Source organism: Perca flavescens, chromosome 9 (assembly GCF_004354835.1).
Source record: "Perca flavescens isolate YP-PL-M2 chromosome 9, PFLA_1.0, whole genome shotgun sequence".
Classification (NCBI taxonomy): Eukaryota; Metazoa; Chordata; class Actinopteri; order Perciformes; family Percidae; genus Perca; species Perca flavescens.
The window spans coordinates 31,511,159-31,523,679 of record NC_041339.1 but is presented as its reverse complement, the minus strand read 5'-3'; the positions used below and the strand labels follow the sequence as shown (position 1 = coordinate 31,523,679).

Below are 12,521 nucleotides of genomic sequence, written 5' to 3'. Positions count from 1 at the left end.
TCTGCGTGCTTTCCCTCCAACTCTCTCTGCAATTGCAGCACTGGACTGCGTAACCCAGAGCACGATGGGATGGCAAGTGCTTAATTATAACAATTTGTTTTGGGTTATCGGCTTTCATATGGCTTCAATTTCCATAAGTAAACACAGACTCTGGAACATGGGTTAAGTGTCCTTACACCATCTCTTCAAAGAGAATAGGCCCTACACTATATCATGTGGCTTTTTAAAGGGGCTCTTCCTGACGATAAGCTTGTGTATGATGACTCAGATAGCAGAAAGTCTTGTCTTCATTTACCTGAGTCATACACACAATAGTCGGTGCCATTTTTCGTTTAGTCTGCAATTGGCTGAAAAGAAAAATAAGTCAGTTAAATCAGATAACTACACTGCCCAGACGAGTACAGAACATATACATGCAGAATGCAGTGTGCAGTACGTAGAAAATAATTCTTAATTTGACAACCAAGCGGTAGACTGGTCACAAATCAAAGAAAAGTGAAAGTGCCATACTTTTCTTCTCCTTGCAGTATACTATTGCTGCTGTAAGCATTCATATCTCACAAAGCACACTTCCTGTCAATCAGCCAGACCTAGTCTGATGAAATATGTCATGATTTTCCATTATTTTGTAACGCTAATGTCACAACGAAGCCTCTGAAAACATCCAGAAGTTGGTTTTACGTGGTAGCCCGGTATTACTGACAATCAGGGGGAATTATGGTGTTGTAAACACCCTGCCAAATGATACGAAACAGATAATGCCAGAAGACAATGGCTGAATTGTGAACATGAAAAAGGTTGTTGGATAGTTTGCTGTCATTGTTTCTTCTCATAGCGAAATGAGAACGTGTGGGAATTCTAAATAGTGGACACTTCATAATTTACTGAATGAGCCCATCACACACGGCTAGGCCTACAATCAGTTGCATTGCTAATGGAAATAAAACCCTGAAAGATGTAAGATTGCAACATAAACCTGGCCTTGTACGGCACAGGAACTGTAGGCAGGGGTGGGGCCCCCCCTGAAATATTGAAGAGGGCCAATAGTATCATCATGCAATGTCAGATGTGCCTGCCAAAGGTGACTGAACTGGCAGCATTCAATAACTCCACATCTAATCTGCGGAAGCATGTTTAGGTAAGTATTTATGCATTGGTACTTCAAAAAAAGTTTTCATGACTAATAGCAAATTGACAATGTTTCGTGGCATTGCTAATTTTTGTCTAGCACTAGCAACCCGTAGGACACCGGCTAATTTAATTCACATACATGTAATTAGCTCATACGGGCTACTTTGGCGTGTAGAAGCTAGCTGCTAGTCTGGGATGTGAACATTAGTCTCGGTTGAACAAATAGGCTGTGCCCCACCGAAATTGTCACCGGTTTGAATGTAAACAAGCCTTTGAATTTACAGTCACATCAAATGTATCAGGGAGTGCTCAGTTCTTTTTGGGGAGGATTGTAGCATGAAATGTCATGTGTGACATGTGTTATGTTGTTATGACGTGTATACATTTGTATAAATGTTTATACATTTGTATAGATTTTTCTTTAATTTAAAACAAAGTAGTTTTGGATTTATGACCCCTTGTCCTATTTTCACTATATGTCAGAGATCCCCCCCCCCACCCCCATCCCCCGCACCGTTTTACAGTTTTTGTTTAATGTAACTAAGTAACTTTTCTTTTACATATTACTTAAAGTACATTTTAAATGAACTACTTATTACTTTTACTTGAGTAATTTTTTAGATAGGTAATTTCACTTGTACTTGAGTAGTATTTCATCAAAGTATTGGTACTTTACTTGAGTACAATATTTTAGTACTTTTGCCACCTCTGCCAATTAATGTTTCAATGATGACCATCCAAAAATTCTGAGACAATGGAACCAGCACTGGAATTGTTTTTATTATTTTTTTTATTTTAAGTGGCAGACTGAGCTTCTACAACATGATCAGTACATATGTGGCTAAACATCTTCACACGCTAATGTTAAAATAATTGTAAGAGGGTTGGTTAATATCTATGCATGAACTGGAGCATGTCTAATGAGTAATTTTATTTTTTTGTAACCACAGTGTGCCAGTAGATTGTGTAATCAATTTTTTCTCAGATGACTCATTTGGTTGTTTCTTTTTCATGCATGTCATCAGAGAACAGAGTCTGCTATTCATACTGTAACTACATATCTTATAAAAATGCATTGGACCAAAGCATAACTAGTAAAATACCGTCAGTGCGCTTTTTCCATATCATCTGAAATGAACTCGGACTTGGATTCAAATTCTTAACTTTTAGAATAATAGGAACTTTTTGATGCAAAAGAGTAATGGACAAAGAGATCTGTGCTTTCCGCTTAAGTCATATGATACAGAGGCAATAGTTCATGGGGGCTACATTTGGGGCATTTTTTTTTATGATACATTTATTTAGTAGCATGATGTTAAAGGCACAGTGTTGACTTTATTGACTTTTAATTTCCAATCTGCCTCTAAAGATACACATAATTAAAGTATGAAAGATAAATTACCAGGTATTATATCGTTAGTTAAGCATGTCTAAACAGATACAGTATGTACTACTTTTGTTAAGTTTCTATGATATTATTTGGTAACACTTTACTTGAAGGTATTTACATAAGAGTGACATGACACTGTCATGACACATGAACCCTAACCCTAACCCTAACCCTAACTTGTCATGACAAAACCGAATGACACTTACTAAAATAAGGATTATGTTATAAACGTTTATGACTGTTTATAATGTTTATGACATGTTCATGACAGTGTCATGTCACTCTTATGTAGATACCTTCAAAGAAAGTGTAACCTATTATTTTCAGCCATCATTGGACTGGCGATGTTTACAGTATTTATACTGGATGCCACCAGATCTGTGCAAAAATACATTTAGGAGAAAAAGTTTAATTGAAATGCCAACAGATGGCTAATAAATGACAAATTATTTTTTAAGTATGTCACTGTGAACTATAAATACAATGTAGGCGTGTTTTCAAATTGAATCGTGACCATTCAAATGTTGTTATTTACAGTGTTACTATAAGTTCACCTGAGTGCCAGATGATAAAATATATGGGTAGTTTTGGCACAATGTTATATTTGTTCTGTTAAGTGATACTCGTTCCGCTCTCATTGGTCTGCTACGTCTTCTGTGTCAACCACCATTTAAAAGTAAATCAACCCACACTGCGATTCTGAGGTAATGACTCAGCCATTCATCTTTGATTCAAGTGGTGTGACAGTTTGGTTAAGGTATACTGATGTGAAGCTACAATGTAAGTGACACAGTCAGCATCTTTGCTGTGATTCAAGATTCAAGATTAAAAACCCTGTATTAATCCCACAATGGGGAAATCCACACTGCTGCAGCAGCAAGGGATAGGGGGGAAAGTACAAGACACAGATAAACAAACAATAGATAAATATAAGTAAAGAGATTAAATATTAAAAATGTATTTTATAGTATTGTATAGTAAATTATTTTATATATTGTATAGAGTTGTTATTTTATATATTGTATAGTGTTGCAACCATAGGTGCAACTACAAAGTATGATTAGTGGCCCATCTCTTTTGATATCCAGCTTGATTGAGTTCTTCTGTACTGGGTGGTGGATGCTGGATATTGTCACAACTCTCATTCCTTTCTTTTTCTAATGTTTGTAGTTCGAGATCAAGTCTTATTGTCATCTGTTGGTTTAAATCACGTTCTCAGGTTGAATTTTAAAGGTTTGTTGTAATGTTTGCCTGGCATTCCGCACAATGGAGAAATACTACAAAGTGAATGGGCTATTGAGAACGGGGCTTTCTGTTTTTATTTTTTGGGGCATTTTAGGCCTTTATTTTTAAAGGACAGCTGAAGACATTAAAGGGGAGAAAGAGGGGGAGAACGAGATGCAGCAAAGGGCTGCAGGACGGAGCCGAACCCGCGGCCGCTGCGTTGAGGAGCAAACCTCTATATATGGGCTCGCGCTCTACCGGGTGAGCCACCCAGGTGCTCAATCATCGGGCTTTTTTAAGTTGTTGCCCCATTGAATGTAGCTAATCACAAGCTCCTCCCTTGGAAGTAACACCATTTTAATATAGGTTGCTAGTTAGCCAGGCATTCTAACTCAGTTTATGTTGGAAGGATGAATATACCTTTGAATGTCTTCTTCTTAAAAAAGAAAAAAAGCCCCATTTTCCTAAAATTTTGTTCCATTACAACACTGAAACATTGTGGATACATACATTATCCACAATTAACATACTTTTTACTTCAATATTATGTAGTTCAAAACCATTTCACAAGCTCAATAGAGGGATCACGATGAACCTGTGAACACTTTGTACCCAAAGTGATTTTGCATTCTCTGAAGTTTCTCACGTCCCTGATGAAAGTACCGTTCAACCAAGCATGCAATATTAAGGGCGTCGTCCTCCGAGAAGTCAACTCCCTGACCTCGCACGTGCATCTACTGACGCTCCTGTACTTCTTGTGTGGAAAGTTTGACAAAAAACATCAGCATTCTCTAAACCACAAACAAACCGCTATGCACAATGGTGAGATCCGCGAGGGAATCCTAAAAAGCACCAAACACACCCACTTTCACCCCCCTGCCGCAAATACACACATACACACAAGCACTGGCTTTGTGTTTTGTAAAATTCCCATTACTATTTCAGTCTGTTTCAGGAGGAAGTATGTCATGCTGATTAACATGCAGAGTTAAGATTGAGAAAAAGTGTGTGTATGTATCAGTGTATTTATGAGCATCATCATAAATGTATGACATAAAAGTTAAGTTGTTCTGAGAACTGGCTGGGTCACTTGCTTGGTTTCGGTACATATAAAAACTTCCCAGCTAACTTCCTGTCTTCTTAAACGTTTTTCTATGCGCTGTCTTCATATTAGTCAGACCATGTTTCAATTCGATGTTCAGGTTTTTTTTCTGTAAACCTGGTTTATTTGGCCCCTATTCCTCAACAGTTCTCTACTCCGCTTGTCTATAATTCAGTATAAAGGGGACTGCTCGCAATCCGAGGGTTACATGTGACCTATAGTTTGTCCACCAACTATCCAGGGTGGTACAATCGTGCTTCCTTCAGTTGAGGACATTTAAATTAAATCCAAACTGTCTCAGACCTTGAGAAAGTATGCCTTTATTTTCTTTCACTCTGACCTCTGTAATTCTCTTTAATCTGGTCTAACCCATAAATCAATTTGTTGGCCTTCAGCTCATCCAAAATTCTGCTGCTAACTTTTTGACAAACTAGGAGATATGATCTCATTAATTAATTCATTTCTTCTTTTTTTTAACGCTATTTAAAACATGCAGCGTATTCGTTCAGCTGCATTTCCTTTCCCTGCTCTCCTCCCTCTCTCTGTCGCTCACGCATATCTCTAACACACACACACACACACACACACACGCACAGCCCCTCCCCTCCGTGCACACAGCGTCCGTCTCCATCGAAACGAGAGAAAGACTCGTGAACACCTTTAAACAATCACACATTAAAAAGTCCAATAAAAAATATTTTATATTCTGAATACAATGTTGTCAGTGTGTTAATGTTGGAGTCCCGACCCGACTCTTAGCAAACAAGCGATTGCGCCCGCTTTAGAAAGTTAACTAGTCGCAGTTGTTTGCGGTAAAATGCAGCTGGGTTGTCGAGGTCAAAACACTATCTGTAGCAGCTGTGAATCAAATAAACGTATTATAAATGATGTTGTGTCATTTTTTTACTCTTATACTGAATGTTTGCTGCTTCAATCCAGATGAGTATTGAAAAGGATTTTCCGCGACTGAAAAAGGCCCGTGTTGAGGATGAGGACCAGCCTGAACCAGAGGTATCAGTCTGAGGGGCCATCTAAACAGAAATGCATTTTGGTATTTAAACGCACATGTTTTGCATCATTTTGGCCGATCGTCCAGACAAATCCTGTAAACGCACTGCTTGAATACGCACTTTTTTCAAACCTGGTCCCAGGGTGAAAAAATTCGAAAATGTCGCACTTGCGGCTTCGTTTGGACCGCGAAGCAGCATACTTGCGTATCGATGATGTCATTGCCACACCCCTCGACCTCTAGCCTTCGACCTCTTACCCCGCGACAACGTCTCATAACAACAACAACACCTACATAAACATACATCCATCCTAATGACCACAGCCACATGGCACTGTAGCATCGAAGGTAGCATATAGCTAGCTAGCTTGCGTTTGGGTTTTTCTTCTACTGTCTGTTTGTATACAGCGTGCAAGCATGCTCCGCCCCTTCTTTTCCTTTTTTGGTGAATTTCTGTAGCAGAAACAGCACCACCTATAGGCCTGGCATATGAAGTAGCGTGTTGAGTCATTTAGAAATGGATCCTTTTGCTAATTTTCTTGGAACGATGCCAGGGAAGACAGGGAAAAAAACAATTGTTTTGGTACATGTGGACGTGGTCTGAAACAGAGCTGAACAGTCCGACCACTGTAATTAGTTATGTTATTAATTTGTTTTCAATATTTTCAGGCTTCAACCAGTGCTGCTCAAGCAGAAAGACAGGGTCACTGGGAGAGAAAGATAGATTCATTAGACATTGAAGAAAGAGTAGGAAAGGAGGACAGCATCCAACTGTTAACGATTGTTACGAAAATAAGTATTCACCTCGAGTGGTTAAGGTTAGGGTTAGGGGATTGGTCAGGGGATAGGACCTGTACATGTAAGCATGGACGCCTGGCCAATAGTAGTGTGCGAATGCGATTGAAGGGCGGGTCTTGGCGTGGCCGTAGTGGGAAAAACAATATTGCAGCCTGCACAGAGAAACACAGAAGGATGAGAGCTTGCTGTGTTAGCTCACACCAATGTGAAGTCCCTCAACCTCACACCCATACACACACAAAACCACTCACAATCCAGTCAATTAGTAGTCCACTCATGTTACAAGATAAATGTCTGTTATTGAGTAATTCAGGGAATTAAATGGCTTCGCTGAAAAAACAAGTTACCTCTTTAATTTGATGCAACAATCTGTATTCTGACTTACTATAAGCTGAGATGTTGAAGAAATAGCTACCTCAGTAGACATATCTCACTGTACTGTGTATGTGTAATTAACCGCATGTTTTCAGGCCCCTGGACACCTCTGGACACCTTCATTCAGTTTTTCAGTTTTCCTCTTCATTTTGTGTCTCTACGCAAATCCTATCCCACTGGAATTTTACAGCTGTGAGTCAGTGACAACAGTAACTGAGTCTAAGCAACAGCCAGGCATTTATATAACCTGTACCAGCAGGCCCTCAGCGTCAAAGGCGTTCCACCTTCCCTGCCAGGTTAAAGGCGTGTGCAGGAGGAAAGTTACTGTTCACAGAAACCACAACCACGACTATATTGTACCTCCTTACAGGACATTTCTAGGGATGTAACATGCCAAAACTTTTGTTTTCAAAGATCCGGTTTAATGAAATTAAAGATCTGATTCAAAACGTGAAGCGGCCCAGAAGGTAAGACAGACATGATACTGAGTGATAATTTGAGTAAGGTGGACAGGCTTACTTTATTGTTTTTAAGTTAAAATGTGAAACTGTACATTTACTAACACCGAGTTTAACTTCATTTGTTTTGCAGAATTGATATTGTTCTTAATGGAAGGAGGCAGAAGAAGGACATCCAGCCTCGCACAGTACAAAACATAAATGATGAGACATATCCTTCAAAAATCAGGTATTGTACATGGCATTATTATAGATATCTCAATGTTCTGGCTGAACATTACAGTGAAACTGAACACTCAAATTTCTCTCTTTATTACAGTTGGCAGACTGATGATAAACTCCACCCGACTATGGAAACACTGCTACACGATAAAAGTAAGAAACGTTACTTATAATACCACAAAATAAATGATAAACAATAATATCTGTTAGAAATCATATGTTCCAATTTGTGTGCAAAGAATTTACCCTTGTGATCTTTTAAATGAGATGCAAAGAGTGAATATTTGAAATCTTTCCCACTTTACAGAATATTTAGCAGCATTCCGCAGCTTCTTGCAGTCTGAGTTCAGTGAAGAAAACATAGATTTTTGGCTCGCATGTGAAGACTTTAGATGGACCACCTCACAGGAGGATCTCCGCTGGAAAGCAGAGGGGCTCTACCAGGAGTTCATCCAGCCTTCAGCCTGCAGAGAGGTCAGTTTGTCAGTCACACTATGGTGTTATGGTGAAAAGAGACAGAGCTGGGTGAATAGCCAGGATACAGTAGAAATTAACTCTAATATTTATTTCCCTAAACATCAACACACATGTACACTTGATATCCCAACATTAGTATTACAGAACAGGAAAAAGTAGTATTGCAATAGCACAGGAAATGGCACCCCTTATACCAGTGAGAAAATCCGAAAAAGATTCACTAAGTGGATGAAGCAATATGGATGACTACTAAATGTCACAATTTTTCACTGCTTATGGTGTTGTACAGGGTGGGGTTAAGTGGTGTTTTATCACTGCTGAATCCGGTAGTGAATCTGCTTATCAGATATGAACTCCTGGAACCCAATCCATTTTGGTTTCAACATCTTTGAGCAATTAAAGTCTTTAAGTAACACCATTTTTAAGAGCTTAAACTCGAAGACTGGCATTCAAACACTTAACATATTATTTTTTTCTCGTCATGTTTTTTTTCAGGTCAGTATTTGTTATATACTGTAGGCTTAGCTAAACCTTAAAGGACAAATCTGGTGGAAAATGAACCTAGGGGTTAATAACACGTGTACCGAATTTGACCGTTCTCTGGGATATGTTTTCATGCTAATCGAATGTAACCAGTTTTATCGCAAACCGCTAATTAGCTTATAATGCTAGTTTTCGGGGCAGGGCTAAAGTAAAAGGAAATTGCTATTTCTATACCACTAACAAGGCTCAAAATACCACCACACTTCCACAGTAGCATAATGAGGGTCCCTACATGGAATCCGAAGCATTGAGAACTTTGTAAGTGTACAGACATTTAGAAACAGACAAAAGATAGTTTAGAAAGACAGTACCGTTCATGTATACCGGAGGACGCCATCTTGGGAAAACAGTCACGACCAGTCGAATGACAAACGCCATGTAATGTGAGCTGAACTGTTACTTGAAATCTCCCATGGTCCGTGGTTTCCCAATGGGTCAATAGGAATTACGTTTGTGAAATGTAATTACATGGAAATGAATGAATTATATCTGGTCGTTAAAATGTGTTGTTGTGTTGGTGCCCGCCTGTATACGTGAAGGGTACTGTCTTTGTAAACTATCTTTTTAATAAACTGTCTGTACACAAAGTTCTCAATGCTTCTGTTTACATGTAGGGACCCTCTTTATGCTACCATGGAAGTGTGGTTCTATTTTAAGTCTTGTTAGTGGTATAGAAATAGCAATTTCTTTTTACTTTAGCCATGCTCCCGGTTTGCAATAAAACTGGTTACATTCAATTAGCATGAAAACAAATCCCAGAGAACGGTCAAACTCGTTATACATTTTATTAACCCCTAGGTTCATTTTGAGCCAGATTTGTTCTTTAATATTTTGTACATTCTATGCTGATTTGACATGACTAGTCTACACGTGTGCGCGCACACACATACACACACACACACACACACACAGTCTGTTTGTTTTTATTTAGCTGGCTGAAAATGGCACATTGACTGTTTATGGCTAAAACACTTGGAATAAAACCATATAGCATTTTTACAATTAATGTCCTGTTGGTAGCTTTACTAAATAATATGTTTCATGCACATACAGTATGTGTTTGTTTATCCTCCGATTAAAAAAAAACATATGAAGCTCAGACAAGCCTTTCATAACGTGACCACACCTTTATTTTGTTTCTTTAGTGTTGAGTGTTGGCTAAGGAAATTGTACGTACACTTCCATACGTCATGAGGTCAGAAGAAAAGAAAAAAACAATTCTATTTATTTTACCGCATAACACCAGAAAAAAAAAAAAAAAAAAACAAATATGTCCCCTTACAACCATGAACTCTGGTGTTTAGAGGGTGTTTTCAAGTTGTTTGAATCACACTCTTGAAGCACAGCACAGTTTTCTTGGAGATAAATTTGGTGTAAATGCCACTGCATTCAACACAAATCACATTGTGTTTTCTCTTTGTTTCTCCTCAGATCAACGTTGACCACCACATTAGAGAGAGGATCAAGAAGTCTTTGGAGAAGCCGAGCCACTCCTGCTTCGATGAGGCCCAGAAACATGTTTATCTGCTGATGGAAAGAGACTCCTGCCCCAGATTCCTGCAGTCAGATGCATACCTGAGTCTAAAGCACAAATCCAAGAGTCTGTGGTATATTTAGCTCAAAAAACTGTATCAAAAGTGATTTTCTAATCCTCACTTTTTTCTCTATTTGGCTGAATTGAATAGTTATTTAACACTGTATGAGATGTGAAGCCTGGATCAAAACAGTTATTTTAAGGGCAGAGCATCTCTCTATTGCTCTTAACCTAGACTGAAACAATGTTTTCAACCATGTGCAACATCAACCTGTTTTATATGAGGGAAAGATGATGAAATGTTGAGGAAAATAAAGTAAGTAGTAAGAGAGAAAAGTAACGTGAGTGGGGAAAAGCATATGCACGTAGGAGAGAAAGAATGCTGTTGGTAGTACTTACGACGATTGTGCAGACTATGGAGTTGAATCATCATCAATAGTTTTCATTAAAAGTTTCAATAATGGGAATTTAATTCAAAGTTTTACAAAATCGTGACTTCTTGACCATCTTTGGATACAGTTCGTGAGATGCGTAGTTGTCACCCATCGTCTGTAACTATTCTTAATATTCTGACTATTTTCCATATAGTCATCATTTTGAGACAAAGATTTATATTTATCTGACTGACAGTCTAACTGGAGGGGATGGGCATGAGTCAAAACAAAAAAAAGAGAACAGTTTCCACAGCTCACCCAGCAAGGAGATTCGGTCTTTGGTCACGTGTCTTATATCCTCTAATTAGGTGCATAGATGACTCCACACACCAGCAATAGGGTTTACTTAAACTGGAAAAAAGTAACCCTGCAGTAACCCTTGATCTCACACTTTTCTGTAAATGGCCTTACTCCTAAAAATTGTGCCTTAAAAAGGAGTACTGAGGCAGCTAATAATAACTCGGAGGGCTTAAACGACAACACTGGAGTCATCAGACAACCTCATGCTTAACAGATCAGGCTGGAGGTGCTGCCTTGTTAGGGGAATAATCTCATCACCCACAGACAATGATGGCAGAGATACACAAGTGCTTTGCTGAGAGAAATAACTTGAACGATGTAGTAGCACTTTGGGAAAAGATCATATTGTTCAAATTAAAGTATTAAAAAGTGGACAATAAAACCCGAGAATAAGCTTTTCATAATCCACGCAAACAAAGGTTTATGTGATATGGGTGAAACTTTACAAAGCTTGTTTTGTTTCAGTCTATCCAGTCGTACGTAGGAAATGGCAGGAAGCAAAAAAGAAAATATTAAAGACGAAGTGAGCTTCAGTTGTTGTCATTCTCATTTTGTGCCCATAAAACACACGCTGCATCACTCCACACTTAGGTAAAATAGGAATATAAGTGATAATTTTAACATAAGTAAGCACTGCATACCGTTATTCAAAGGTTTATTTGAACCTATCCCGGAGGAGGGATAAAAGCAAATGGATGTGGAAGAAGTGGAAATCCTTGTTTTTGTTACATTTGTGTTACTGCTCGATATTTTTTGCTCTATAACTTTAACATCTCTCCTCCCTTTTCATTTCAAACAAGAACCCAAAGTGCACACGCTGTACGGAGCAGGGACCCCCTACATATATTGTATAAAATGAAGTTGCACATTAAACTGGGCCTACAATAAGGCGGCCGAATATCTTGATACATACCTTTTTGCACAGAATACTAAGCTATTAAAATAGCCTAGCCTAATAGTTGTTGACATGATTTTATAAATCATGTTTTAATGTTAAAACATAGCTACATGTGGTACAGTGAATCCTTATTGAATCCTGTATCTGTGGGTGGTTACCTTAGTGACTGCCTTACCTATAGGCCAGTAAGCCTGTCATCAGTGGGGATTTATATTTGCTAATATGTTGGATTCATGTTAAGACTTTTTAATTTTTGAAAAAATTCAAAAATTAAGACTAATTTGGAGGCCCCCGTGCATTACTCTGAGGACCCCCCTGTTGAAAATCCCTGCTTTATACAGTTATAAAGAGAGTTTTATTCAGTAATTCCTAGCAATAAAAAAACATCTTTTGTGAATCTCAACACCAAGGTCCACTAACTAGCTTCATCATTTTCAACCATGTATAATGGTCTTCATCAGCATATGCATAATGTCACGTTTCCTGATGTTATATACTGTATGGCGCGGTTCAAGGATGGTCTTTGCTGTTGGAGTTTTTTTTTCTTTGTCACCAAGACATTTACCAATATCAAGCATGACCTTCTACACTTTAATCTGACATCATATTTTCACATGATTCCATGT

At 38.4% G+C, this 12,521-nt stretch overlaps 1 protein-coding gene across 2 annotated transcripts; it reads left to right on the top strand.

Moving 5' to 3' along the window:
• Positions 1 to 1,091: 1,091 nt before the first annotated feature.
• On the top strand, positions 1,092 to 11,576 carry LOC114561977 (regulator of G-protein signaling 21). Of its 2 annotated transcripts, none has more exons than XM_028588165.1 (5): positions 1,092 to 1,138; positions 7,621 to 7,716; positions 7,807 to 7,862; positions 8,017 to 8,183; positions 10,161 to 11,576. In XM_028588165.1, the coding sequence occupies exons 1-5, from the start codon at positions 1,131 to 1,133 to the stop codon at positions 10,344 to 10,346; spliced, it is 513 nt and encodes a 170-aa protein (XP_028443966.1). In that variant the 5' UTR covers positions 1,092 to 1,130; the 3' UTR covers positions 10,347 to 11,576. The 2 variants fall into 2 exon arrangements, with proteins under 2 accessions (XP_028443966.1, XP_028443965.1); XM_028588164.1 differs by lacking the exon at positions 1,092 to 1,138 and adding an exon at positions 7,361 to 7,496.
• Positions 11,577 to 12,521: the final 945 nt, after the last annotated feature.

What these genes read in the sequence shown, in the direction of transcription:
- LOC114561977 (XM_028588164.1), top strand. Translation starts at nt 7,420, where the DNA reads ATGCCAAAACTTTTGTTTTCAAAGATCCGGTTTAATGAAATTAAAGAT. An exon ending in AACACTGCTACACGATAAAA is followed by an intron (nt 7,863 to 8,016) that starts GTAAGAAACGTT and finishes CCCACTTTACAG; the next exon opens with AATATTTAGCAGCATTCCGC. An exon ending in AGCCTTCAGCCTGCAGAGAG is followed by an intron (nt 8,184 to 10,160) that starts GTCAGTTTGTCA and finishes GTTTCTCCTCAG; the next exon opens with ATCAACGTTGACCACCACAT.